Source organism: Ranitomeya imitator, chromosome 6 (genome assembly GCF_032444005.1).
Source record: "Ranitomeya imitator isolate aRanImi1 chromosome 6, aRanImi1.pri, whole genome shotgun sequence".
In the NCBI taxonomy this organism is placed as follows: Eukaryota; Metazoa; Chordata; class Amphibia; order Anura; family Dendrobatidae; genus Ranitomeya; species Ranitomeya imitator.
The window spans coordinates 122,194,127-122,218,846 of NC_091287.1; the positions used below are offsets into that span (position 1 = coordinate 122,194,127).

Genomic DNA, 24,720 nt, shown 5'->3' on the forward strand with positions numbered 1-24,720 from the left:
CCTGGGTAGAACAAATGGGTGTGGCTAAGGAGTTTAGGGGCGTGGCCAAATGCATGTTTTCTCCTGTCTTGTAAAAGTGGGGGGCTGTCTAGCTATAACTGGCCTATGGAAACTACACTCCCACCTGCTCCCTTCAGCGACATGACCTCATGAGAAAAGCCCCTCAACACTGCACAGGCTCTCATGTCACACGGCGAGACAGGTGGACTAACTCCCCCAATTCTGAGGCACTAGTAGCTGACGTCACTACGGCTGCGTCCACAACCCAGAAACCAGCCAATCACAGCACAGACGAGTAGCGCTTGTGCACGACAGAGGGTGAACCTTGCTTTGTGAGATGTCACCCATCCCTGCAGCCTTCAGCGCCGCTTCTCACATAGTGCACAATGAATGTTGGTCTCCGGAAACATGGCCGACACGGTTTTCTTCTTTGCCCTCACCAATGTGCTCTAAGACCAGGTGACTGTTCTGCCTCTTGTGACCACCAGCCTGTGACAGCTGAGAGCCCGTCCGCTCCTCCTGTCTGGGCTGCGCTCCTGCTGTGTGGCTGAGAAGTGCTGCTTGCCGCTTGGAGAAGGGGAAGTAAGTCGGGCACAGCTGGGGTGGGAATGGCGCAGCCTCTCTGCACTGATTTCTCTGGGGCAGGGTCCCACCTGGTGATGGGCACGCACATAGCAACACCAATGAGAGCTCCAGTGCCCGGACAGTGTCCTGACCCTGGCTGTGGCTGACGGACAAGTCCTGCTGGAGCTTCTCTGCGGTAATGTGCATGGGGTGCTGGCCTGAGTGTCACAAGTAACTATAGCCCTGACGTGCCAGGCATTACACCCTGGAGGGGCAGCACACAGGGCAGCGGGACGGTTACCTGCAGTCCCATGTAAAAACCAGAGAATACATGGGGATGTCACAAATTGTGGCGCTGGATTATCAGCCGTATGTAGCCCGTCACAGATGGGGCGCCAGGGCTCCGCTCGGCAGCCGCTGCTCATTGTCAGAGGTACGTCGCCCCGACAGAGCGCCCTTATAAGAGAGCGCCCTTATAAGAGAGCTTCTCTGCAGGATTCTCCCTCTCCACCAGAAAATGTCTTAAGACCTTATTCAGACTTTTTTTTTTCAGACAAGAGAACTGACTGATTTTTCTTCTGCTTTTGCTCCACGTGTCCATTTTTACCATCAGTTTTTCATCTATTTTTCTTGAAAAATAAACAAAATCTGAGCTTTTCCCATCCGTCAAACAGGAAAAAATGGACAGCACTTGGATGTGTACGGTTCATGTTTTACATGGACCCAAATATCAGAATGGGCAAGTCTGATCCCTGACTCAATTTACAATTGGACATGTCTCTGTTTTGTTTTTTTGCAGACACATTCAGGCCCCAACTCCTCAGGCATTTTCTATACATCGCTTGATGAACAGTGCACTGAAGTCAGATGCACCAGATGAAAGGGGATCTGTCAGCCGGCTTTTGCTATGTAATTTGAAGACAGCAGGAGATAGTAGCTGAAACACCGATTTCATTTATTGGGCTGTGTGCTGTTGTTTACTTACAATGGAGGTTTTATAACCATGACATTATCACTGCCAGGACTGGTGCTCACATGAACAGTTGTCCAATCACGTTTCCTCCTCTGATAGAAAGCTGTGGTGGGGGAAGCTTTCTGAGCACTGCTACATATAAACACTGATTATATCACTACTGCTGCACCCAGTAAACTAAGTGACATATCATTAGAATCCGGGTCTTTCCTTCTACATTATGTAGCTCTCAGATGAGGTAGCAAAAATTTGGTGACAGATTCTCTTTAATTAAGAGATGTGCTCCTCTTAATGAATTTGGTGCATCCTACAGTTGCCTTGCGCCACCAGAAGAAATGTCGGGGGCTGGAGTACCATTCTGTTGTAATCTACCCCATTTTTTTTTGCAAAAATTATGAATTTGTAGACTGTGATTGGACACACCCCTTCCTAGATAAAATCTGCCAATTCTTCAAAAATACAAAAAAATAGCCTTAACCCACGTTCCCACAATGAGTATTCGGTGAGTTTTTGATTTTTCAGATTTTATCATCTATTAGGCAAATTGGATTACTTATATCTCATGTTTTAAATGAAGCTGCTTTGTTTTTAATGCTTCCTGGTATTTGGCTTTGACTATTATTTGGTCTATTAGTACAGTCATGTGCGGATTACATGATTTTTTTTAGGGCGTTTCTATAAATTCCATCCATTTTGTTGGAACTGTGAGAAGCTGCGATTTTTGCACAGCATCAAAAACTCATTGTGGGAATTAAACCTAGAACAGGAAAAAAGACAAAAAATAGACACAAGTGCAATCATGAATCTGTTCCTCTATAGCCTTACTTGGCGATGGGTCGATTAAGGTTTGGACCCCACCATAATTTAGGTGCCTAAGTCTAATACAAGTTGAGCAGCCACCCCCAAAAATAAATGCCGAATTCATCTGGCTCTTCCGGTTATGCATCTATTTTTAGACGTGTGCTGTTGAGAACAAAAATCCACAAATTTTTTTTTTTTTTAAGATTGTCATGTTGTGGTCACATTGTCATGTTGCGGTCACATTGTCATGTTGCAACATGACCATAGTAATTAGATGTGATGTTGCAATGTGACATTACGATCACCATTTAGGCTACTTTCACACTAGCGTCGGAATCTCCCCGTCGCAATGCGTCGGGCAGAGATTCCGACGCTAGCGTTTAACGCATTGCACAACGGAGGCAGCGGATGCATTTCTCCGGCGCATCCGCTGCCCCATTGTGAGGTGCGGGGAGGTGGGGGCGGAGTTCCGGCCACGCATGCGCGGTCGGAAAAAGCGGCCCGTCGGCAGCAAAAAACGTTACATGTAGCGTTTTTTGCTCCCTACGGTCCGCCAAAGCACGACGCATCGGTCGCACGACGGATGCGACGTGTGCCAATCCGTCGCAATGGGTCGTCAATACAAGTCTATGGGGAAAAAACGCATCCTGCAAGCACTTTTGCAGGATGCGTTTTTTCTGCAAAACGACGCATTGTGACGGATTGCAGTTAACGCTAGTGTGAAAGTAGCCTTATCTAAAATGAAATGAGTCTTTAAAAAAGGTCATCATTTGTGTTTATAGCTCCTAAATGTTTCCATAATAACAGACTGCAAATAAACCTGTTTAATTTATATTGATCTATCCACCCACACCGATCTGCTGGGATCAACTCTGGTAGCCATCAGATGTACACAGAGTGCAGTCAGACGGCCGTGTAGAGCGGACCGAGATCAGAACGCAGTGCATGGACTGGTCGCGGCTCTCCTGACCCGAGCGTGACCGCTTCATATGTTTCTATGCAGCTGTCGCGCTCAGAGAGCCGCAGCCAATCCGATCTTTGCTTTCCAGTCTCGGTCCAATCTATACGGCCGTCTGACTGTTCCCTAATGATAGCCCATTGGTATTTTTAAGCAAGCAGTGACTGATAAATACATACATTTAGGAGTGCACAGTGTTATATGCCCATTATTACAGTCAGAACTACACAGTTTTATAAATGCCCACAAACCTTTGTGATACTATGCCCATGGCTAGAGTCGGAGTCCTGAAGTCGGTGTCCATTTTGGTAGAGTTAGAGTTGGTATAAAATGGACAGACGCCGACTCCTAAAATATATAATGAATTGGGTACAGTAGTACAATGCAGAATGTGCTGTAAATGTTTTCATAACAATTTGGGAAAGTTATGAAATGTCCTATGAATGTCTATTCTGTTCCTGATCTAAGGATCTCGGTGTCACGGGTTTACCGCAACAGAGAAGATCCAGAAGACCGCAGCGTCTGATTTCTCCTACTCCTGCACTGATTAGAAGCACTTCATATTAAACAGTGTAAATTTCTTTTAGCAGTGCAGAGGTTAATCTGCTCAGTTGAAAGCTCCTGGAGATTATAGGTTCTCAGCTGTGCACTGGTAGCCACTCCCATCTCCTATATAATCTGGGCCCTGGCTAGCACGCATTGTCAGAGCTGGCTTATGCTGCATGGCTGGAGGTTGTTGGTGATTGTTATTGGAGAAGGTGTTTGGTGGATTAATCTGTGACTGTTGCTAGGTTTTGATTATGTGATAATGTCCTTTCTTCTCCTACTTTGGGTTAACCCCATCCTACACTCCCCTATGCATTCCTCTATTGTTTATGTGTGTGTATTTCTATGATTGGTATTTTCCTTTATCACTGTTCGTAATACCTTGTTAGTCTGGTTGGTGTATTACTGTACACTACTACTCCCCTCTTCTCTAGGTGGGAGAAGGGTATAGGCTGAGGGCAGATTCAGGAGCTAAGGCAAGGTATGTGGCCCCGGCTTCTTCACCATCACAAGTAGTCCGGGGAGCAGGGTGAGCTAGGGCGCCCCAGCATTATGGACAAGGAAGGAGTCCCTAGTCACGAGACATACAACAACACTCGTGACACTCTGCTTTTAGTTGAGATGAATCTGTGCTGCCCTTTATGTACATGCTTCGTAGTGAGGCAGTGCTATGGCGATAAATCTGTGCTTCACTTTATGTACATGCTCTGTAGTGAGGCAGTACTGTGGATATGAATCTGTGCTGCACTTTATGTACAAGCTCCGTAATGAGGCAGTGCTGTGGAGTCAGGGAAATTGAGGAATCGGAGTTGGAGTCAGGTTTGGCTTACCGCCTCCACACCCCTGACTATACCTGTAGCCCCTACAGACACTCCTTGTATATTACATATGTTTCTTTGTTTTCCTACATGGACGGCCTTCTCCATCTATTAGTTTTTGCATTATGAATATTTTACAAAACTAATAAAATGACTAAAACATATTAATGCAGCCTATGACAGACAATTATTACTGCAAATTCATAGATTAACCTAGTTACAATTTTCTGCAATCTTAGATTTGTCAAAGACTTCTGAATACCGCTCCACCTCCTTTCCATTACTGTAGTTTTTCCTCCATTTTATGTCTATTCTCTACTTGACTCCATACGTTTTGTATTAATGTGCAGACCTCATGTCAACATGAAGAGAAGCTTGGTAACTGAGAATTATCATCTGGAGCCAGAATTCAAGCCGCTGGTGGTAATAGAACTTGCTAAGGATGTACAAGAGGAAACCAAAAAATGGCTTGCGAAGAAAATAATGGATAAAAAGAAAGATGGCGGTAAATCCTTACTTCTATTGGTGTTCTCTTATTTATCTTGGAATGAGAAATGTGCATGCTGCTGTTTTTGTATAATGCCGTCTTACGCAACAAGGCTCTACAAATGCGGGGATTACAAAGGAGTCAAAATTAGAGTCGTAGTTCCCAAACCATGATGAACTGTTAGGATATGCCCATGTTATGCTTCTTTGCAGCCTTTTTTTCCCTTCATCAAAAATTAGACTTGTGGCAACAATAATACTGCTTACAATATGTGCATTTTTATCCCGTTTTCCTTGCGTTTTTAACCCATTCATTGGAATGGATGAAAAACCGTGAGAAAATTGAGATGCTGATTTTTTGGCAAAAATGCAACAGGGCTCAAAATACAAGCAGAAAAAAAGACCACAGTAAAAATCTATTTGATTATGCTGGTACTGTAAAACAAGGGCTGTTAATGAATTTGGCACTCCGTTCAGCTACCATGTATTTTTTTCTATCCCAGGCATTAAAAATGACATCAAAACCGACAAGCGAATTCCTTATGTTTTGTTATAGTCACTGCCTGCCACGTAAGTGAAATATTTGTATTCACGTGTAAAAAACATTACATAGACTACAATAACATATGCTGTAAATTCCGGTATGGAATGGAGCACATGGACACTGAAGCTAGTCAGGTCGCTGACTGCAGAATCAGCAGTCAATTTTACCACACACAGAACAACATAAAAACAACCCCCAAAAAACAATTCTTGAATTGCTGGTTTTCTTTCTACCTCCCAAAAATCAAAATAGAAAGCAATCAAAATACATTACGTGACTGAAAACGGTACGAATAAAAACTCGTCCCACAAAAAAAAAGCCTGTGACCTGTGATCCGACGGTGTCCGTCCTTTTAGGATTGCATAAAAGTGCCGTCGGCCACAGTTTTGGGAACTTCTGAAAAGAAGGACACTGCGGAACAGAGGCCAGACGGAGTCCAGAGTAACTCTGCTGCCGATGTATAGTGAGTGCCTCTCTCGTGGGGGAAGGGGGGGTTCATCTGATTCACGTCACTCAGATTTAGATGGAAACCCCTAAAATGATCAGCGCAGAGCGCCGGTTAACTGTGATTCCAAATGTTATGTAAAATGTTCCCAATAAAAGCTTCAACTCAGTCCACAAAAATAGCAAGTCCCTATTCAGGTCCGTCATCTGTCAGTGGAAATATAGGGGGCTGATACTTTACGTTGGTAGTACAAAGGCTCCGTAAAAGAGAAATGGCTCCTCACCCGCCAAAAAGAAATCCAGCGAATTCTCCGCTCCCATGCCTAAACCACATTTAGCGTTCACATGTTTGGCAATTCTGTAGTGATGAGACCCTGCCTAACATACGGTCTGCGTGTCTGCGTGTGGGGGGTGCGTGTCTTCAGAAGCATGAGCTGGGTATAACGTACTGGTCCCTAGAACTTACTGAGTAAATTAAAAACTGCCTTTGTAGTGACCAGTAACATCCACTGCTTCTTGTTTCTGGAAAACACTCATGGAGTCAAAATCATCACTATACCTGTAGATAAATTCCCAAAGGGGTATCTTTTCCAAAATGGTGTCACTTGAGGGGGGATTGTGCTCTTCTAGTACTTAGGGGCTCTGTATATGGAGTCTGCAAACTATTCTAGAAAATCTGGGATCCAGGAGGCAAATAGTGCTTCATCCCCCCCAGGTCTCTCCATATGGCTAAGCAGTACTGTACAGCAACATTTGGGGTAATGCTACATTCAGCAGATATTGTGGGACACATTTTGGTGCCACGTTTACTCATTATTCCTTGTGAAAAAGTAAAATCTTGGGCTAAAGCAACATTTTTCTGGTTTCTTCACTGCACAATGGTATACAATTCTGTTACTCACCTGTGGTGTCAGTATGATCACTGCAACCCAGTGGGTCATTGCACCCGCAAACCATAACAGTAAAATGTGCACTATAATATGGCACTCCTTCCCTTCTGAGCTTTAAACCATGTTTGACCACATATGGGGTGTTGGTGTACTCAGGAGAAATTGCACCGGATGGGGCCCCGGGGGATCAGGCGGCTGGTCCAAACTTTTCCCCTGTTAAGAAGCCCTGGGCTGAAACCCTACTGGGTGGGGGTCCCTCAGCTGCAGAGACTAGGGTGCGGATGATGCCCCTGGGTAGAGCTGCTTCCTCCCTCAGTGGACACTCTCGGCTCCGACGCCGGCCGGTATACAATGCAGGAACTGGAAGTCAGGGGGAATACCGATGCACTTCCGGTGATGTCAGAGCGCCGGAGGTAAGAGGCCGGCGTGCATTTCAGGAAGGAACGCAGAGACAGGAAGCAGTGCTCTCCCTGGTTCTCGCATCGTTCAGGGCACCAGCGGCAGAAGCGGATCATGGAGGAGCCAGGCAAGACTGAGCAGGACGAGGTAAGTGCGCAGTGCGCAACCTGCTGACCCGGACCAGGGCCCTGACTGTTCCCTCTCTTGCATTATGCAGGAAAAGGGACCCCCTGTGACTCCCCTACCCATGCCCAAGCGACCATGAAAGGCTTCAGCAAAGTCTTAGAGATGCCCTGTATGCCATTCAAAGCTACCTGATATATGTAGCAAGACTCTTTGTGACACATGTATGTCCAAGATCTTGAGGGAGGAACAGCCATCCCTTCTATCAGAAATGAGGTCTATGATCCAGGAAGAAGTCCAGTCTTCCATGTCCACCCTGTCCGGCCCACAGTCCTATAGTTCTGGCCCTACTGCAATAATTTCAGAGGAACAGGAGCGAGGTGGAAGATGCTTGTTCCTGTCGGAAGATACAGATGACCTAGTCCGAGAAGTAAGGGAGACAATGCAGGTCGAGGAGGCTCCACAGTCTAGCCAGGACTTAATGTTTGGAGCCCTTAGGGCACTAAAGCAACGGGTGTTCCCAGTGAATGATCACACGCGAGCTATGGTCTTGGAAGAGTGGGAAGAGGCTGAGAAGCGCCTTCTGATGTCCTGCGACTTTAAGAAGCTGCTGTCGTTTGATCCAGAGGACATTAAGATCTGGGAATAGGTGCCCAAGATTGATGTCCCAGTGGCTAAGGTGGCCAGAAAGACTTCCATTCCCTTTGAGGATTCTTCTAGTTTAAAAGACTCTACGGATAGGAAGGCAGATAATCTGCTAAGACGAGCCTGGGAGTCATCAGAGGCCTTAATCAAGACAAATATAGCCACGACCTCAGTTGCTAGATCTATGTTTTTATGGATGGGGCAACTGGAGTAGCACTTGTCTAACAAGACCCCCAAGGGAAGATATCTTAGCTTCCATTCCTCTCATGAAGTCGCCTACAGCTTTTTTAGCCGATGCATCTGCTGAATCAGTAAGATTCTCAGCCAGAAATAGCCCGCTTTCCAACGCGCCTCTCAGGACTATCTGGTTGAAAACCTGGTCCAGGGATGGTGCTTCAAAAACAAGCTCTGCTCCCTTCCCTTTTCAGGGTTAAGAGTATTCAGCCCTGCACTAGATGATATTCTAGAAAAGGGGTCTGACAAAAAGAAGAGGTTCCCGGAAGACAAAAGTATAAGGGAGCAGCCCTTTCGTAGGCCGGGCATCTCTAGGAAACAGCGTACAGGAACCAGGGAAATAATCATCATACCATACCTGGACGACTTCCTCCTAGTGGTGAATTCGGCGGAAGAACTCCAACAACAAAGAGGAAAATCCATAGTGGTTATGGAATCCCTCGGCTGGATCATAAACAGAAACAAATCAGACCTAACTCCAGCAAGAAAGAAAGTTTTTCTTGGGGGAGTCCTGCTGGATTCTAGTCGCAGAACTTCCTTTTTGCCCCTGGAGAAGCAAAGGACCCTGCGGAGCAGAATAAAGGAGCTTATGAAAGGTCGTATCTCTATCAGGACCGTGATGCGAGTTTTGGGCCTCATGACTGCCTATATCCCCTGCGTTCGCTGGGCTCCGTTTCATTCAAAAGTTTTACAGAGGGAGGTCATGGCTGTCTGGGATCGTCGCCAATCCTCCCTCGACAAGAAAATATTCTTATCCCCATCAGGCAAGAAGTCCCTACTATGGTGGTTTCAGTTAAGGAACCTAAAAGAGGGTGTTCCTTGGATAACTTATCCATGTGTCACAATCGCCACAGATGCCAGCAAGTGGGGATGGGGGGGGGCGCACCTGGAGGGAAGAATTCTCCAATGAGAGTGGTCAGTAGACATACAATCCAGCTCCTCCAATTACAGGGAACCTTACGCCATAGGTGAAGCTCTAAGATAAAGTCAGGCCCAGCTGAGGGGCCGACAGATCAAAATCCTGACGGACAATATGACGACGGTATCCTTCTTGCACCATCAGGGAGGTACCAGCCTTCAAAGACTCCAGGAACTATCAGGAAAGATATTTTTTCCTGGGTGGAAAGAACTGTCTTATCTATAACAGCCATCCATCTAGAGGGATCTCAGAATGTCATCACAGACTACCTGAGCAGAAGAAAGATCTTGCCAACGGAATGGGAGCTAAACAAGGAGGTGTTCCAGGGTCTGTGCCATCGCTGGGGCAGGCCGCAGATAGATCTGTTCGCGACCAGAAAGAATGCGAAGGCGGACAGGTTTTTCTCTCTGAACCCGTCAGACAAACCAGAGGGTGTAGAAGCGCTGAGTCAGAATTGGGGAAGATCCCTCTCTTATGCTTTTCCACTGATAGCTCTCAATCCAGCCTTCCTTAGGAAGATACAGGAAAATCGAGCGAGAGTAATTCTGATTGTGCCCTATTGACCAAGAAGGAGTTGGTTTCCACTTCTGTGGATTATGGCAGAAGAACACCCGATGCTGCTGCCACAAAGGGAAGATCTTATCCACCAAGGTCCAGTCTTCCATCAGAATCCAGGGAGGCTTCATCTGTCAGTTTGGATCATGAGCGGGACATCCTGAGGGCTCGGGGATTATCTGACCAGGTCATATCCACAATCCAATCCAGCCGAAAACCAGTTTCTACTTTAAAATCTGGAAGAGGTTTTGTCTGGAGGGTGGCAGGTCTGACCTTTCCGGATGAAAGCCAGATATCCCAAAGGTCTTAGATTTTCTGCAGGCAGGCTTTAATAAGGGGCTTAGACCCAGTACCCTAAAAGTCCAGATCTCAGCCTTAAGTACCTTCCTCGACTATTCCCTGGCTTCTCATCCATGGGTAATAAGATTCGTCAGGGCAATTCAGCATCTGCGCCCCACGATCAGGTGTTCAGTTCCCCCTTGGGACTTAAATTTAGTTTTTCATTTCCTATGCTCAGACCCTGTCATTTCTGGGGGTCAGATATCCATCTCGCATCTAACCATGAAGGTGGCATTCTTAGTGGCTAACACCACCGCAAAACAGATAAGGGAAATTCAGGCCTTGTCCATTCGAGACCCATACCTCCGAATTTGGGATGGCCGGATAATCATGTTAGACCCCTCCTTCCTTCCAAAAGTTGCATCCAGTCAGAATTTAAATCAAGAGATTGTGCTTCCTTCATTCTGCGAAGACCCCTTGAACGAAAAAGGACGGGCTCTACATAACTTAGATGTTAGACAAGTGGTCATTCACTACATTGAAGCCACACGCAGGTGGAGGCAGGATCAGAGTTTATTTGTCCTGTTTGGGGGGAAAAATAAAGGGGAAAAAGCCTCCAAGTCCACCATCGCAAGGTGGATTACTTCAGTGATCTCCCTAGCTTATCAGTCGCAGGGCATTAGTTCCCTTATAGGATTAACAGCCCACTCAACTAGAGCGTTATCAACTTCCTGGGCAGAGAGAGCTGGAGCATCAGTAAAGGTACCGTCACACATAACGATATCATTAACGATATCGTTGCTTTTTGTGACGTAAGCAACGATATTGTTAACGAAATCGTTATGTGTGACAGCGACCACCGATCAGGCCCCTGCTGGGAGATCGTTGGTCGCTGGGGAAAGTTCAGGACTTTATTTCGTCGCTGGATCTCCCGCAGACATCGCTGAATCGGCGTGTGTGATGCCGATTCAGCGATGTCTTCACTGGTAACCAGGGTAAACATCGGGTTACTAAGCGCAGGGCCGCGCTTAGTAACCCGATGTTTACCCCTGGTTACCAATGTAAAAGTAAAAAAAAAACACTACATACTTACATTCCTGTCACGTTCCTCAGCGTCAGCTTCCCTGCGTCCCCCAGTGTCAGCGTCGGCCGGCCGTTAAAGCAAAGCACAGCGGTGACGTCACCGCTCTGCTTTCCGGCAAACGCTTACACAGAGCAGGGAAGCTGAGGCTGGGGGACGCGACAGGAATGTAGTATGTAGTGTTTTTTTTTTTTTTTACTTTTATAATGGTAACCAGGGTAAACATCAGGTTACTAAGCGCGGCCCTGCGCTTAGTAACCCGATGTTTACCCCTGGTTACCCGGGGACTTCGGGATCATTGGTCGCTGGAGAGCTGTCTGTGTGACAGCTCTCCAGCGATCAAACAGCGACGCTACAGCGATCGGCATCGTTGTCTAGATCGCTGCAGCGTCACTTAATGTGACGGTACCAATCAATGGGAGGAGTGCAAGATCAGTCTGGATGCAGCCCAAGAGTGGCATGTACAGTAGAGTTAGGACCCATTTTTATGAAAAAATATTTTTGAGTAGTATGATTCATATCGAATATTTGTCTGTGTTTTCACATGGCCTAGATTCATATACATGTGCTGCTGTGTTTCTTTATATCTATATGATACAGCTTGCAGCTTGCATGTGTTCACATTGGGAGTGCTGGTTGGTTTTTTTTCTCTTTGTTTAGTGTATGGATGTGGCTGCATCCAGACTGATCTTGCACTCCTCCCATTGACCTTGCAGGTGGCGGGTAATCATCTCTACTTGCCCATAAATTGTAGGTTTAGCCCAGAGTGACATGTTTGTCCTAAGTTGTAGGCTGGTGGCCCAAGAGTGGCATGTACAGTAGAGTTAGGACCCATCAGAGGGAGATCACCTTGCCGTGGTTGATGGGCACACATGAATTGGCCAATTTATGCGCTAAGAATCTTCATTTTATCTATAACTGTAAGTTTTATGAAAAAAATTTTTTGAAAAATTTTTTATGAAAAAATATTTTTGAGTAGTATGATTCATATCGAATATTTGTCTGTGTTTTCACATGGCCTAGATTCATATACATGTGCTGCTGTGTTTCTTTATATCTATATGATACAGCTTGAATGTGTTCACATTGGGAGTGCTGGTTGGTTTTATTTCTCTTTTTTTTTTTTTCTCTCTCTCTCTCTCTCTCCCTCTCCCTCTCCTCTCCCTCTCCCTCTCCCTCTCCCTCTCCCTCTCCCTCTCCCTCTCCCTCTCCTCTCCCTCTCCCTCTCCCTCTCCCTCTCCCTCTCCTCTCCCTCTCCCTCTCCCTCTCCCTCTCCCTCTCCCTCTCCCTCTCCCTCTCTCTCTCTCTCTCTCTCTCTCTCTCTCTCTCTCTCTCTCTCTCTCTCTCTCTCTCTCTCTTTTATCTCCCCCCCTCTCTCTCTCTCTTCTCTCTCTCTCTCTCTCTCTCTCTCTCTCTTTTATCTCCCCCCTCTCTCTCTCTCTCTCTCTCTCTCTCTCTCTCTCTCTCTCTCTCTCTCTCTCTCTCTCTCTCTCTCTCTCTCTCTCTTTTATTTTTTTTTCCCCAGCTCAACATTATAGACTTCTGTGAAGCACCTCGTGGTTCCAAGTGCTCACCTCAGAACTAGATACATTCCTTGAGGGGTCTATTTTTTCAAAATGGGGTCACTTGTGGAGGGGTTCTAATGTTTAGGCACACCGGGGTCTCTCAAAACGGAACATGGCATTCACTAAGGTTTCCAGCAACTTTTGCTTTCACAAAATGTCAAATGGCGCTCCTTCCCTTTCAAGCTCTGCCGTGCACCCAAACAGTAGTTTTTCTCCACATATGGGTATCGGCGTACTCGGGAGAAATTGGACAACAACTTGTATGGTGCAATTTCTCCTGTTATTCTTGTGAAAATAAAAATATTGGGGCTGAAAAAAAAATTTGTGCAAAAAATGTGATTTTTTTTATTTTTTTTATTTTGTTGTTTCTTTTCACGGTTCAATGTTATAAATTTCTGTGACGCACCTGGGGGTTCAAGGTGTTCACCACACATCTAGATAAGTTCCTTGAGGGGTCTTTTAAGCACACCAGAGTATCGGCGTTCTCAGAAGAAATTGCACAACAAATTTTTGGGTCCATTTTCTCCTGTTCCCCTGGTGAAAATAAAGAAATTTGGGTCTAAAGTAAAAATGTTGTTAATAAAAGTTAAATGTTAATTTTTTTCCTTCCACATTCTATTAATTCCTGTGAAGGACCTGATGGGTTAATAAACTTCTTGAATGTGGTTTTGAACACCTTGGGGGTGCAGTTTTTAGAATGGTGTCACTTTTGGGTATTTCCTGTCATATAGACCCCTCAAAGTCTCTTCAAGTGTGAGGTGATCCCTAAAAAAAATGATTTTTTAAAATTTTGATGGAAAAATGAAAAATCGCTGGTCATCTTTTAACCCTTATACCTTCCTAACAAAAAAAAATTATTTTTGAAATATTGTGGTCATGTAAAGTAGACATGTGGGAAATTTTACTTATTGACTATTTTGTGTGACATAACTCTCTGATTTAAGGGTATAAAAATTAAAAGTTTGAAAATTGCTAAATTGTTCATAAAATTTCCGAATTTTTTTTCTTCCACAAATAAATGCAAGTCACCTCAAATAAATTTTACGACTATCATTAAGTACTTCTTTCAGCTCCACCACCACAAGAAATTGCACCAAAGATGGTTATGAAAAGACTGACAACATTTTTCTAAAGCTTCGGCTAGAAAAACAATCGGCAACTCACCTACCAGAAAAAAAGACATTATGTGCACATACTTTGGTAGAGCAAGAAACTCGGATGCTCACCGGAAGCAAAAGGGCTTGGTCCAGAGCATTGACCTTCTGGCTCAGTAGTGTGTACTTTGGTAGTGATATTTTAAGTTGGTCAACAAGTGAAGAGCTGAACTTTATCATGTAATAGACATTCTTATCAGACACCCATATTGTGTGTTTGATCTCTTGGTTCTCCATTTTGCTTTGTTAATAAATGCTTTATTCAAATTAATACAACATGCTGATTGCGCAGATACAGAGGCAGTGTACGCCCTATCAGCTGCAGGAGTCTAACTGATTTACTTAGCCAAGCTTTTGCAGAAATTGCAGGGGTCAAGGAGAACACAGATCCCCGAAGCTTAACTTCTCAGATGCCACAGTCAATAGTGGCACAGGCATCTAAGGGTATGTGTCCACGTTCAGGATTGCTTCAGGATTTGGTCAGGATTTTATGCAGGTAAAATCCTGACCAAATCTGCACCTGAGGTCACTGGCAGGTCACCTACGGTGTTCTGGCATTTTTTGCTCATTGTAGCAACATGCTGCGTTCTGAAAAAACGCGACGCATGTGCGTTTTCGCGGCAAAAACGCATGCGTTTTTTCCTGCATAGTGGAGATGGGATTTCATTAAATCCCCTCCACTATGCTGTAACATCTGGACGCTGCGGAAAAACGCAGCGTCAAAAACGCAGCGTTTCCTGAACGTGGAAACATACCCTAAGTGATTAGACAAAGGCGGTGAGCATTCTCTGTTCACCTATTGCCCCGTCTATGCATTGTCATGGAAGTGGAGACCTAACAAAGGCCCCCGTGGCTGCCATCTTAGTCTTCCTATTAGATCCAGTCAGAGAATTGTACTTAGAGGCATAATACACTGCAATACCAATATATTGCATTGTATTATATGAGTAATTAAACTTACCGTATTCACGTTCAATTCCCCAAGAGGGACTAAAATAAAAAATATTCATAGCAACTCCAGCTATAAAAATGTCACTTTATTTAACATTATTAAAAAAGAAAAAAGTTGGAATAAAAAACTATTAGAAAAATTATGTATACACTTCTAAAAAGAAAAACAAAAGGAAAAAAGTTTTTCACCATTAAATATAGCCCATAATGGTATCTCTTGGAGAATAGAGTAATGAAAAAACACAAAAAATCACTGTCCTCAAGGCTCAAAATAGCTGCATTCCTAGCAGTTAGGAGTTCATCTTTGATGGTCACTGCAGTGCAGTCCAGTCTGGTATATAAACATGTAAGTAGATATATAACAGAAAAGTGGCTCAGTGGTTAGCACTGTAACCTTGTAGTGCTGGCGTCCTGGGTCTAAATCCCACCAAGGACTTTAGCTGCAACGAGTTTGAATGTTCTCCCTCCTAAACTTTGCGAGAGTTTCCTCACACCCTCCAAAGACATACTGATGAGGAATCAAAAAAATAAAAAGCAGACTTTAAAAAAATGCACACAAAGGCAGTAAATATACAGGGTGGAGCGCGGTAATTAGCTTTTTTGCACTGCATGCTGTGGCGGCACTGTCGGTCGAAGAGAGGGGAGAGTGGGTGTGGCTTACAGTGGCTGATGGGAGATTTGTATTCCTCTGCCTTTCAGTTGCCATCATGCAGTGGACACGTGAGGAGAGGTCATTTTGTGTTGAAGCGTATTTTTCAAATTCGGACCGCGTCACTGTGTGGTGCGCCATATCACGAGTAGGCATCATTGGTCCTTACTTTTTTCAGGATAATGGTCGTGCCATAACTGTGAACTCCGAACGGTACTTGTCTATGATACAGGATTATTTTCAGCCGGCTCTTGAGGCAATGGAACTAGAGGATACATGGTTCCAACAGGATGGTGCCACTGCACACACAGCGAGGGTTACCATGAATTGTTTGAGGCAAATGTTTCCTGGACGGCTTATCTCTTTGAGGGGAGATGTGAACTGGCCAGCACGCTCACCAGATTTAGCCCCATGCGATTTTTTTTTTTCCTTTGGGGTTACCTGAAGTCTAAGGTGTATATCAACCGTCCCAACACCTTGGAAGACCTAAGGAACAATATTGAAGCTGAAATTGGCAGAATACCAGTGGACATGCTTGTTAGAGTTCATGAAAACTTCAGAAAACGTATGCAGCAGTGTGTGGATAGCGAAGGTCGACATTTGCCAGATACACTATTTAAAACCATGTAATTTAAAAATTCCATTACTGTTCAGTATAATTAAAATATAAAATAAATTTTTCTAATGATCATAATTTTTTTTATTTCATTCCCAAATCAGCAAATTACCGCGCTCCACCCTGTATATTGATTAATTTATATTATTTGTTTGAATTCAGAAGATACCCATCAGTGCCACCAGATCAGAACTGACAGAAACCAGTGAGACCAAGCTAGTACAATCCACTGTTTTTAGAAGTCTGGCCACAAGTGGTTTTCATTCAAGGATTGTGTAAAAAAAAAAAAAAAATGCCTTCAATGCTTTCAACATGGAAACAAGGCAAATCAGCTAAACTATGCCTGAAAACATAGGAACTAGTTTGCAGAAAAATGACAGCAGGGGCTCTGGACTGATGAGTACAAATGTGAAATATTTGGCTGTAACAGAAGACCGTGTGTTTGCCGAAGGGCTTGAAAGCTGTACAATAATGAGTGTGTGCAGGAAACAGTGAAGCATGGTGGAGGTTTCTTGCAAAATGGAGTTGGGGATTTGGCCAGATTTCATGGTGTCCTCATTGCTGAGAAATATAAGGAGGTACTTATCCGTCATGCAATTCCATCAGGGGTCCGTCGGGCTTCAAACTTAACTTGCTGCAAGACAACTTCCCCAAACATACAGTCAATGTAATCAAGCGCTATCTTTAGCGTAAGGAGTCCTGGTGATAATGATATATCCCCACAGAGCCCTGATCACAACATTAAGTCTATCTGGGATTACATGAAGAGACAAAGATTTGCACAAGCCTACTTCCACGGAATATCTAGGGTTGGTTCTCCAAGATGTTTGGAAGAACCTTCCTGCTGAGTTCCTTTTAAAAATTTCTTGCAAGTGTTCCTAGAAGAATTGATGCGGTTTTGAAGGCAAAGGGAGATCACACTAGATATTGATCTGATTTAGATTTCTCTCTTGGTTCATACATTTTGCATTTTGTTTATTCATAAAAATGAACTATTAACACTTCTATTTTTTAAAGCATTTCTACTTTGCTGCATTTTCTCCACACCTGCCTAAAACGTTTGCATAACCCTGCATATGTACATTTTTTAGAAAGACTCAACATAACTTGCATTTTTTTATTTCAATCTGCTCATCCTGGTTTTAAGAGTCTAGAGCGAGGTATGTGCATAAAGAGATTGTGTGAAGCATTTATTGGTCAGTTTTTTACGGTTGTGGGGATACTAGATATGTGTATTTTATGCTGGGACTTAGACTGGACTTGAGACTTGTTTTAGATTGATTTACATTTGATCCCCCATTTTTACATGTTTTTTTTTTTTTGCTCTATCTTTAACTGTTAGTGGGATTCTACACATGGTGCCGTTCTTGTATATTATTGCTACTCCCTTCATTTGAAATGTAACCTTGACTTTTCCTGTACTTGTATAAGGTGCCCAGCTGTTGATTAAACCGCTAGTGATCTCAGAAGAGGAGGAGAATATTTATGTCGTCGGAGCTTCCACCAGACGTCTTCTTCTTGGAGCTGAGACTGCAGGTTTTGTGAAGGAAAGTAACGATGGCACAATGAGACCTTTCTTATATAGCAATCGGGTGGAGTACAAACATTTTCTGGGTAAGTTGTACATACTACGGTTATTCTGGTATATAGCAAAGCGCCATGGAATAAATGGCGCTATAATAATACATAATAATAATAAATGTACATGTTGAGGAATCCTCCCTCCACTCCTTAGTTATGCAGTTGAATTAGGTCTTCATTCCTTTGATGGGAGAGTGAAAATAATCTTACTGTTGTGATGTGTTTATTTTTCACAGAATTTAACATTTTGTTTTTTTTTTTGGGGGGGGGCTTCCTAATTTGTTTAAATGAGGGGACAGTTCTTTGTCTTTTGATGTCTTCTGCTGATGTTAAAACTCAAATCCCATTATTGTTGGTGGTGTAACACTGAAATTATTATTATTATTATTATACATTTTTTATAGCGCCATTTATTCCATGGCGCTTTACATGTGAAAAGGGGGCAAGTATAGACAAATACAATAAAAATAAGGCACTAACAGGTACAGAAGGAGAAGAGGGAGAGAAGACCTTGCCCCCGAGGGCTCACAGTCTACAGGAATCATCTTATCTTACTAGCTGACTAGCCAGACACATTACAGGGAACACCAGCCATTGATCATAGACTCTTTTATAACTCATGCTATTTACTAGCTAATTAATCTTTTATTCCAGTATGGTGTTCTTAGACAGACTGGACTACCTGTTCTCACTGGTCTAGCACAGACCTGGGCAAAGTGCAGTCACGGACTGAGACAGCCAAGGGGCTGAAAACAGTGACCCACGGTCTGCACTGTACCTGCCCCTTCACTGTCTATATCCATGTTGACTGCATTGGTGGAGGAGAGGCCTCCGGCCACCTCCTCCACCAATCAGCGTGTGAAACAGCTGACGTAATGACGTCTTTTCTTCTCGTCAGCTGTGTGCTGCGGCGAGTCACCACATCGGAAACACAGAAACAGGAACAGAAGCAGAGTGCCGGGGAACTGGACCAAGGTGAGTAAGTGGTGTTTTTTTTTGTTGTTTTTACTATTTATTTATATGGGATGTTTGGCTGCACATGGGGAGGCTATGTGGTTCTTACTGTGGATATGGGGAGGCTATGGGGTTCTTACTGTGGATATGGGGAGGCTATGGGGTTCTTACTGTGGATATGGGGAGGCTATGGGGTTATTACTGTGGATATGGGGAGGCTATGGGGGTCTTAATGTGGATATGGGGGTCTTGCTGTGGACGTAAAGATACTACAGTTGTCTTACTGTGGACATGGGGAGGCTATGGGGGTCTTACTGTGGACATGGGGAGGCTATGGGGGTCGTACTGTGGACATGAAGAGACTATGGGGGTCTCATCATGGACATGGGGAGGCTATGGGGGTCTCAGCATGGACATGGAGAAGCTATGGGGGTCTCATCATGGATATGGGAAGGCTATGGGGCTGATCATGGACATGGGGAGGTTATCGGGATCTCTTAGGCTGGACATGAGGAGGCTGTGTGGACCTCATATGCTGGACATGAGGAGGCTGTGTGGGCCTCATATGCCGCACATGGGAAGGCTGTGTGGTCCTCATATGCTGGACATGGGGAGGCTGTGTGGGCTTAATATGCTGGACATGGGGAGGCTGTGTGGGCTTAATATGCTGGACATGGGGAGGCTGTGTGGGCTTAATATGCTGGACATGGGGAGGCTGTGTGGGCTTAATATGCTGGACATGGGGAGGCTGTGTGGGCTTAATATGCTGGACATGGGGAGGCTGTGTGGGCTTAATATGCTGGACATGGGGAGGCTGTGTGGGCTTAATATGCTGGACATGGGGAGGCTGTGTGGGCTTCATATGTTGGAAATGGGGAGACTATTTGGGCCTCATATGCTGGACATGGGGAGGCTGTGTGGGCCTCATATGCTGGACATGGGGAGGCTGTGTGGGCCTCATATGCTGGACATGGGGAGGCTGTGTGGGCCTCATATGCTGGACATGGGTGGTTCCTTTGTGGCGCTCATACGATATAAAGAAGGGGCTGTATTTGGGTTCAAACAGTATGTAGAGGAATGTCAGCATACTTACCGTATTTTTCGGATTATAAGATGCACTTTTTTCTCCAAAAATTTTTTGGGGGGAAAATGGGAGTGCGTCTTATAATGCGGATATACCTTACCAGCTGCGGTGGAGCAGGATCCCAGGGTCGCTACTGGAGGTGGGAAGAGTGGAGTGTTGCTGCAGGCTAGGATGAGGGGGTGTTCGGATGCGCGGCACGCCGCTGCGGGTGTTGGGGGCTCTGCCAACATATTGTGAAAGCCCAGAGCCCCCGCACTAACATGGTTTCCTATGCAGTGGACTCCGGGAAAATGGCTGCCAGGGGCAGCGCATACGCAGATGGAGATCTCGGCACCAAAATCTTGAGCGATCTCTTTGACCGCTTACCAAGAACTTTATTTTAGTGAAAGTTTAAATGACGTTCAAGACTGTGCACTAACATTCTGTATACCTGCAGTGCGTTGGTTTCACCTGAGACAACTACAGAAGGGAGGTCCTGTCAGCACAAAAGTTGTTGAAAGGGCATTTAGAGGGAAAATTACGCCTTTCAGTGGGCATGAGAGATACCTTAATGTGGTGGACTGTAAGGGATCATTTGGCATCAGGGGTCCAGTGGTTAATGCTGGTGGAGGAAGTGATCATGACAGACGCAAGCAGTACGGGATGGGGTGCACATCTAGGGGCCCTCTCAGTACGGGGGTCCTTGTTCCCGCTAGTAAGAGATCAGACCTCGAATGTGGGCCTTAAGACATTTCCTCCTTTCCTTCAGGGTCGCCATACCCGAGTCATGTCGGACAGTTATGCAGTGGTAGCTTATATCAACCACCAGGGGTGAACAAGGTCCCTTTCCCTTATGAGGGTAGCATCTGTCCTGTTCCAGTTAGCAGAACAGCACCTACTATCCCCCACAGCTCTTCACATAAAGGGTATCGAAAACACAAAAGCGGGCTACCTAAGTCGCAAGAGGCTAAGGCAGGGAGAATGATAGTTGAATCCCCGGATGTTCCAACAGTTTGTGCAGGCTTGGGGCAGGCCAGTGATAGACCTATTTGCTACTCTTCACAACAGAAAAATGGAGAACTTCTGCTCATTAGATCCAAGAGAGGAACCATTTGCGGTAGTTGCCCTTCGGATACCGTGGAAGTTCAGTCTAGCTTACGTGTTTTCCTCGATAGCTATGATTCCGGTAGTAGTAAGAAAGATCAGAGTGGAGCCACCGAGGGTAATTCTCATTGCTCTGTTTTGGCCGAAAAGACCGTAGTTCTCCCTCCTAAGACGGATGTCTGTTACCGATCCATGGATTCTACCAGAGATACCCGACCTGCTTACCCAGGGTCCAGTATACCACTCTCAGGTGAAGGGCTTCCGTCTGGCAACTTGGAATTTGAGAGGGCGTTATTGAGTCGGCAGGGATTCTCACCAGGGCTAGTCTCCACCCTGTTGAAGAGTAGAAAACTGATTACATCTAAAATATATGGTAGGACATGGAAAAGGTTTCTGGAGTTTCTGGGGCAACCTTTGGAGGACGAGGCTCCGGTAGGAGCTATTCTAGAATTTCTACAGGTGGGTTTACAACTAGGGTTGGCAACCAATACTCTCAAAGTACAAGTGTCAGCATTAGGGGCCTTATATAATTGCAATTTAGCATCCGGTCTAGACCGGTTGTAATTTAAATAGTTCCTCCTTGGGATTTGAATCTGGTTTTAGAAGCACTAAATAGGAGTCCATTTGAGCCCTTACAGGTGTCGTCAGCAAAACTTCTCACTCTTAAAATAGTGTTACTAGTAGCTTTAAAGGGAACCTGTCACTCCGTTTTTTCAGTAGGAGATAAAAATACCGTTCACCCCTTTTGTACTATCCCGTCCGAGGTCAGATCCCCTGCTTTGATGCAGGACTCCGCGGTGAGCCCGCATCAAAGCCGGGACATGTCAGCTGTTTTGAACAGCTGACATGTGCCCGTAATAGGCGCGGGCAGAATCGCGATCTGCCCGCACCTATTAACTAGTTAAATGCCGCTGTCAAACGCAGACAGCGGCATTTAACTACCGCTTCCAGCCGGGCGGGTCATCGCCGACCCCCGTCACATGATCAGGGGTCGGCGATGCGTCAGGATGGTAACCATAGAGGTCTTTAAGACCTCTATGGTTACTGATGACCGGTGGCTGTGAGCGCCACCCTGTGGTCGGCGCTCACAGCACACCTCCATTTCTGCTACATAGCAGCGATCAGCAGATGGCTGCTATGTAGCAGAGCCGATCGCGTTGTGCCTGCTTCTAGCCTCCCATGGAGGCTATTGAAGCATGGCAAAAGTAAAAAAAAAAAAAGTTAAAAAAAATGTGAAAAAAATAAAAAAAATATAAAAGTTTAAATCACCCCCCTTTCAATAAAAAAAAAATCAAATCTACACATATTTGGTATCTCCGCGCTCAGAATCGCCCGATCTATCAATAAAAAAAAAGCATTAACCTGATCGCTAAACGGCGTAGCGAGAAAAAAATTTGAAACGCCAGAATTACGTTTTTTAGGTCGCCGCGACATTGCATTAAAATGCAATAACGGGCGATCAAAAGAACGTATCTGCACCAAAATGCTATCATTAAAAACGTCATCTCGGCACGCAAAAAATAAGCCCTCAACCGACCCCAGATCACGAAAAATGGAGACGCTACAAGTATCGGAAAATGGTGCAAATTTTTTTTTTTTTTTTTTAGCAAAGTTTGGAATTTTTTTTCACCACTTAGATAAAAAATAACCTAGTCATGTTAGGTGTCTATGAACTCGTACTGACCTGGAGAATCATAATGGCAGGTCAGTTTTAGCATTTAGTGAACCTAGCAAAAAAGCCAAACAAAAAACAAGTGTGGGATTGCACTTTTTTTGCAATTTCACCGCACTTGGAATTTTTTTCCCGTTTTCTAGTACACGACATGCTAAAACCAATGATGTCATTCAAAAGTACAACTCGTCCCGCAAAAAATAAGCCCTCACATGGCCAAATTGACGGAAAAATAAAAAAGTTATGGCTCTGGGAAGGAGGGGAGTGAAAATCGAACACGGAAAAACGAAAAATCCCAAGGTCATGAAGGGGTTAAATAGGGCCTGAGCTGTGCTTTACAATAGGGTATTTTTTGTCCCCTGATTCCCTACCTATGCTGCCGAAATAACTCGGCTTCAGGAAAATGGCCGCCGCGATGTCCGTCTGCGCACGCGCGGCATCCCGCGGCCATTTTCCTGAAGCCCCGGGAAGCAGGAGACTCAATCTGCGCACGCGCGGCCTCAGGAAGATGACCGTGCCCACCGAGAAGCCGCTGAATAGCGGCGAGCGCGCTCTTTTTCTACAGCTGCGCAGTGTATTCGGCACTTGCGCATGCGAGAAGCACTACGCCACCAACGGGAACATAAGCAAGATGTGGGGGGAGAAACAGCGCTGTGGCCACGCCCATCCGACCTGACCAGCCTGATTGACAGGCGAAAAAAAAGGCCACTTTTGTAAGGTATTTCGGCAGCATAGGTAGGGAATCAGGGGACAAAAAATACCCTTTTGTAAAGCACAGCTCAGGCCCTATTTAACGGTATTTTTATCTCCTACTGAAAAAACGGGGTGACAGGTTCCTCATCAGCCTGTAGGGTGAGTGACTTACAAGCCCTGTCCATATGCCCTCCATACAAACAGATATTTGAGGACAGGGTGGTTCTAAGACCAGATCCGACCTATCTACCCAAGGTAGTTCTTAAATTCCATAGGAGTCAGGAGATCATATTGCCCTCATTCTGTGATAATCATAGGAATCCAGGGGAGGAAAAATTTCATACGTTAGACGTGAGGAGGTCCATGTTACAATACATGTCTATGACTAGTCGATGGAGGAAGCATCAGTCCCTATTTGTAACTTTCCAGGGTAGCAGAAAGAGGTATGGGGCATCCAAAAGTACCATTGCCAGATGGATCAGGGAGGCCATTAGCTTGTCCTATGCTGCGTGTGGCGCTCCAGTTCCTGAAGGCATCAAGGCTCACTCCACCAGAGCCATGGCTACTTCCTGGGCAGAAAAAGCAGAAGTATCAATTGATCAGATAGGTAAGGCCGCTACCTGGTCCTCACCATCTATCTTCTTTAAACACTACAGGCTGAACCTATCCTCCTCAACTGATCTTACCTTTGGTAGAAGGGTGCTGCAAGCGGTGGTCCATCCCTAAGGTATTTCATTCTCCAAAAATCTCTCTGGTGTGCTGTCATAGGTGAAGGGAAAACACCAAGGTTACTTACCAGTAGCCGGTTTTTCCGGAGTCCATGACAGCACCTGTATATTTTCCCCCCCCCTTTTCACTCTTTGATGTGCACTTTAGTTGGGTGCTTTTTGTTTTGTTAATATGACGTGGTGATATTTTGCCATGTGAACTAACCAGGGGGACCTCTCATGCTCTGTAAACCAACTGAAGCGAAGGAGAGGTACCGCCCTTTTATTTTCAGTAGGTTTCCTGTCCTGGCGGGGCGGATCCCTCTCTCAGGTGTGCTGTCATGGGCTTCGGAAAAAATGGCTACCGGTAAGTAACCTTGGTGTTTTTGATCTAAAAAAAAGTACGGACATCACTGTGACGCAGGGTAAGGTTTTCATATTAGAAGTTAGGACCATCCCGACCTTTGGTATACCTTGACGTTGGTGGGATGGCTTTAAAATTTTTTTTTGTTTTGTTTTGTTTTTATCAAAAACTGTGTTTACGAAGTACCCAATGTTATTTATATGCACTATTGCTTTTATTTATTTATTTATTTGTTTACTTACAGCAGGGTATTTATTTTATTTACTTTGTTTCTGTCATTGGTTTTGTCTGTTTTTTGGCAAGTGTGAACATGCTCATATTTTGCATTCATACCAACTTGACTCCAGTTCGTTTTTTTTCGGTTTAGGTTTGTCCAAGTAAGGCTATA

The 24,720-nt window shown here is 44.9% G+C and overlaps 1 protein-coding gene across 3 annotated transcripts in view; it reads left to right on the plus strand.

Annotated features, from left to right (window-relative positions):
• Nucleotides 1-472: 472 nt before the first annotated feature.
• Nucleotides 473-24,720, plus strand: part of ANO10 (anoctamin 10) — a 358,375-nt gene continuing 334,127 nt past the window's right edge. For all 3 annotated transcript variants that reach the window (XM_069730040.1, XM_069730039.1, XM_069730041.1), the window contains exons 1-3: nucleotides 473-582; nucleotides 5,011-5,165; nucleotides 17,626-17,808. In XM_069730040.1, coding sequence (XP_069586141.1) covers nucleotides 5,024-5,165; nucleotides 17,626-17,808 — 325 coding nt within the window. In that variant the 5' untranslated portion in view covers nucleotides 473-582; nucleotides 5,011-5,023. The remainder of the gene's footprint in view (nucleotides 583-5,010; nucleotides 5,166-17,625; nucleotides 17,809-24,720) is intronic.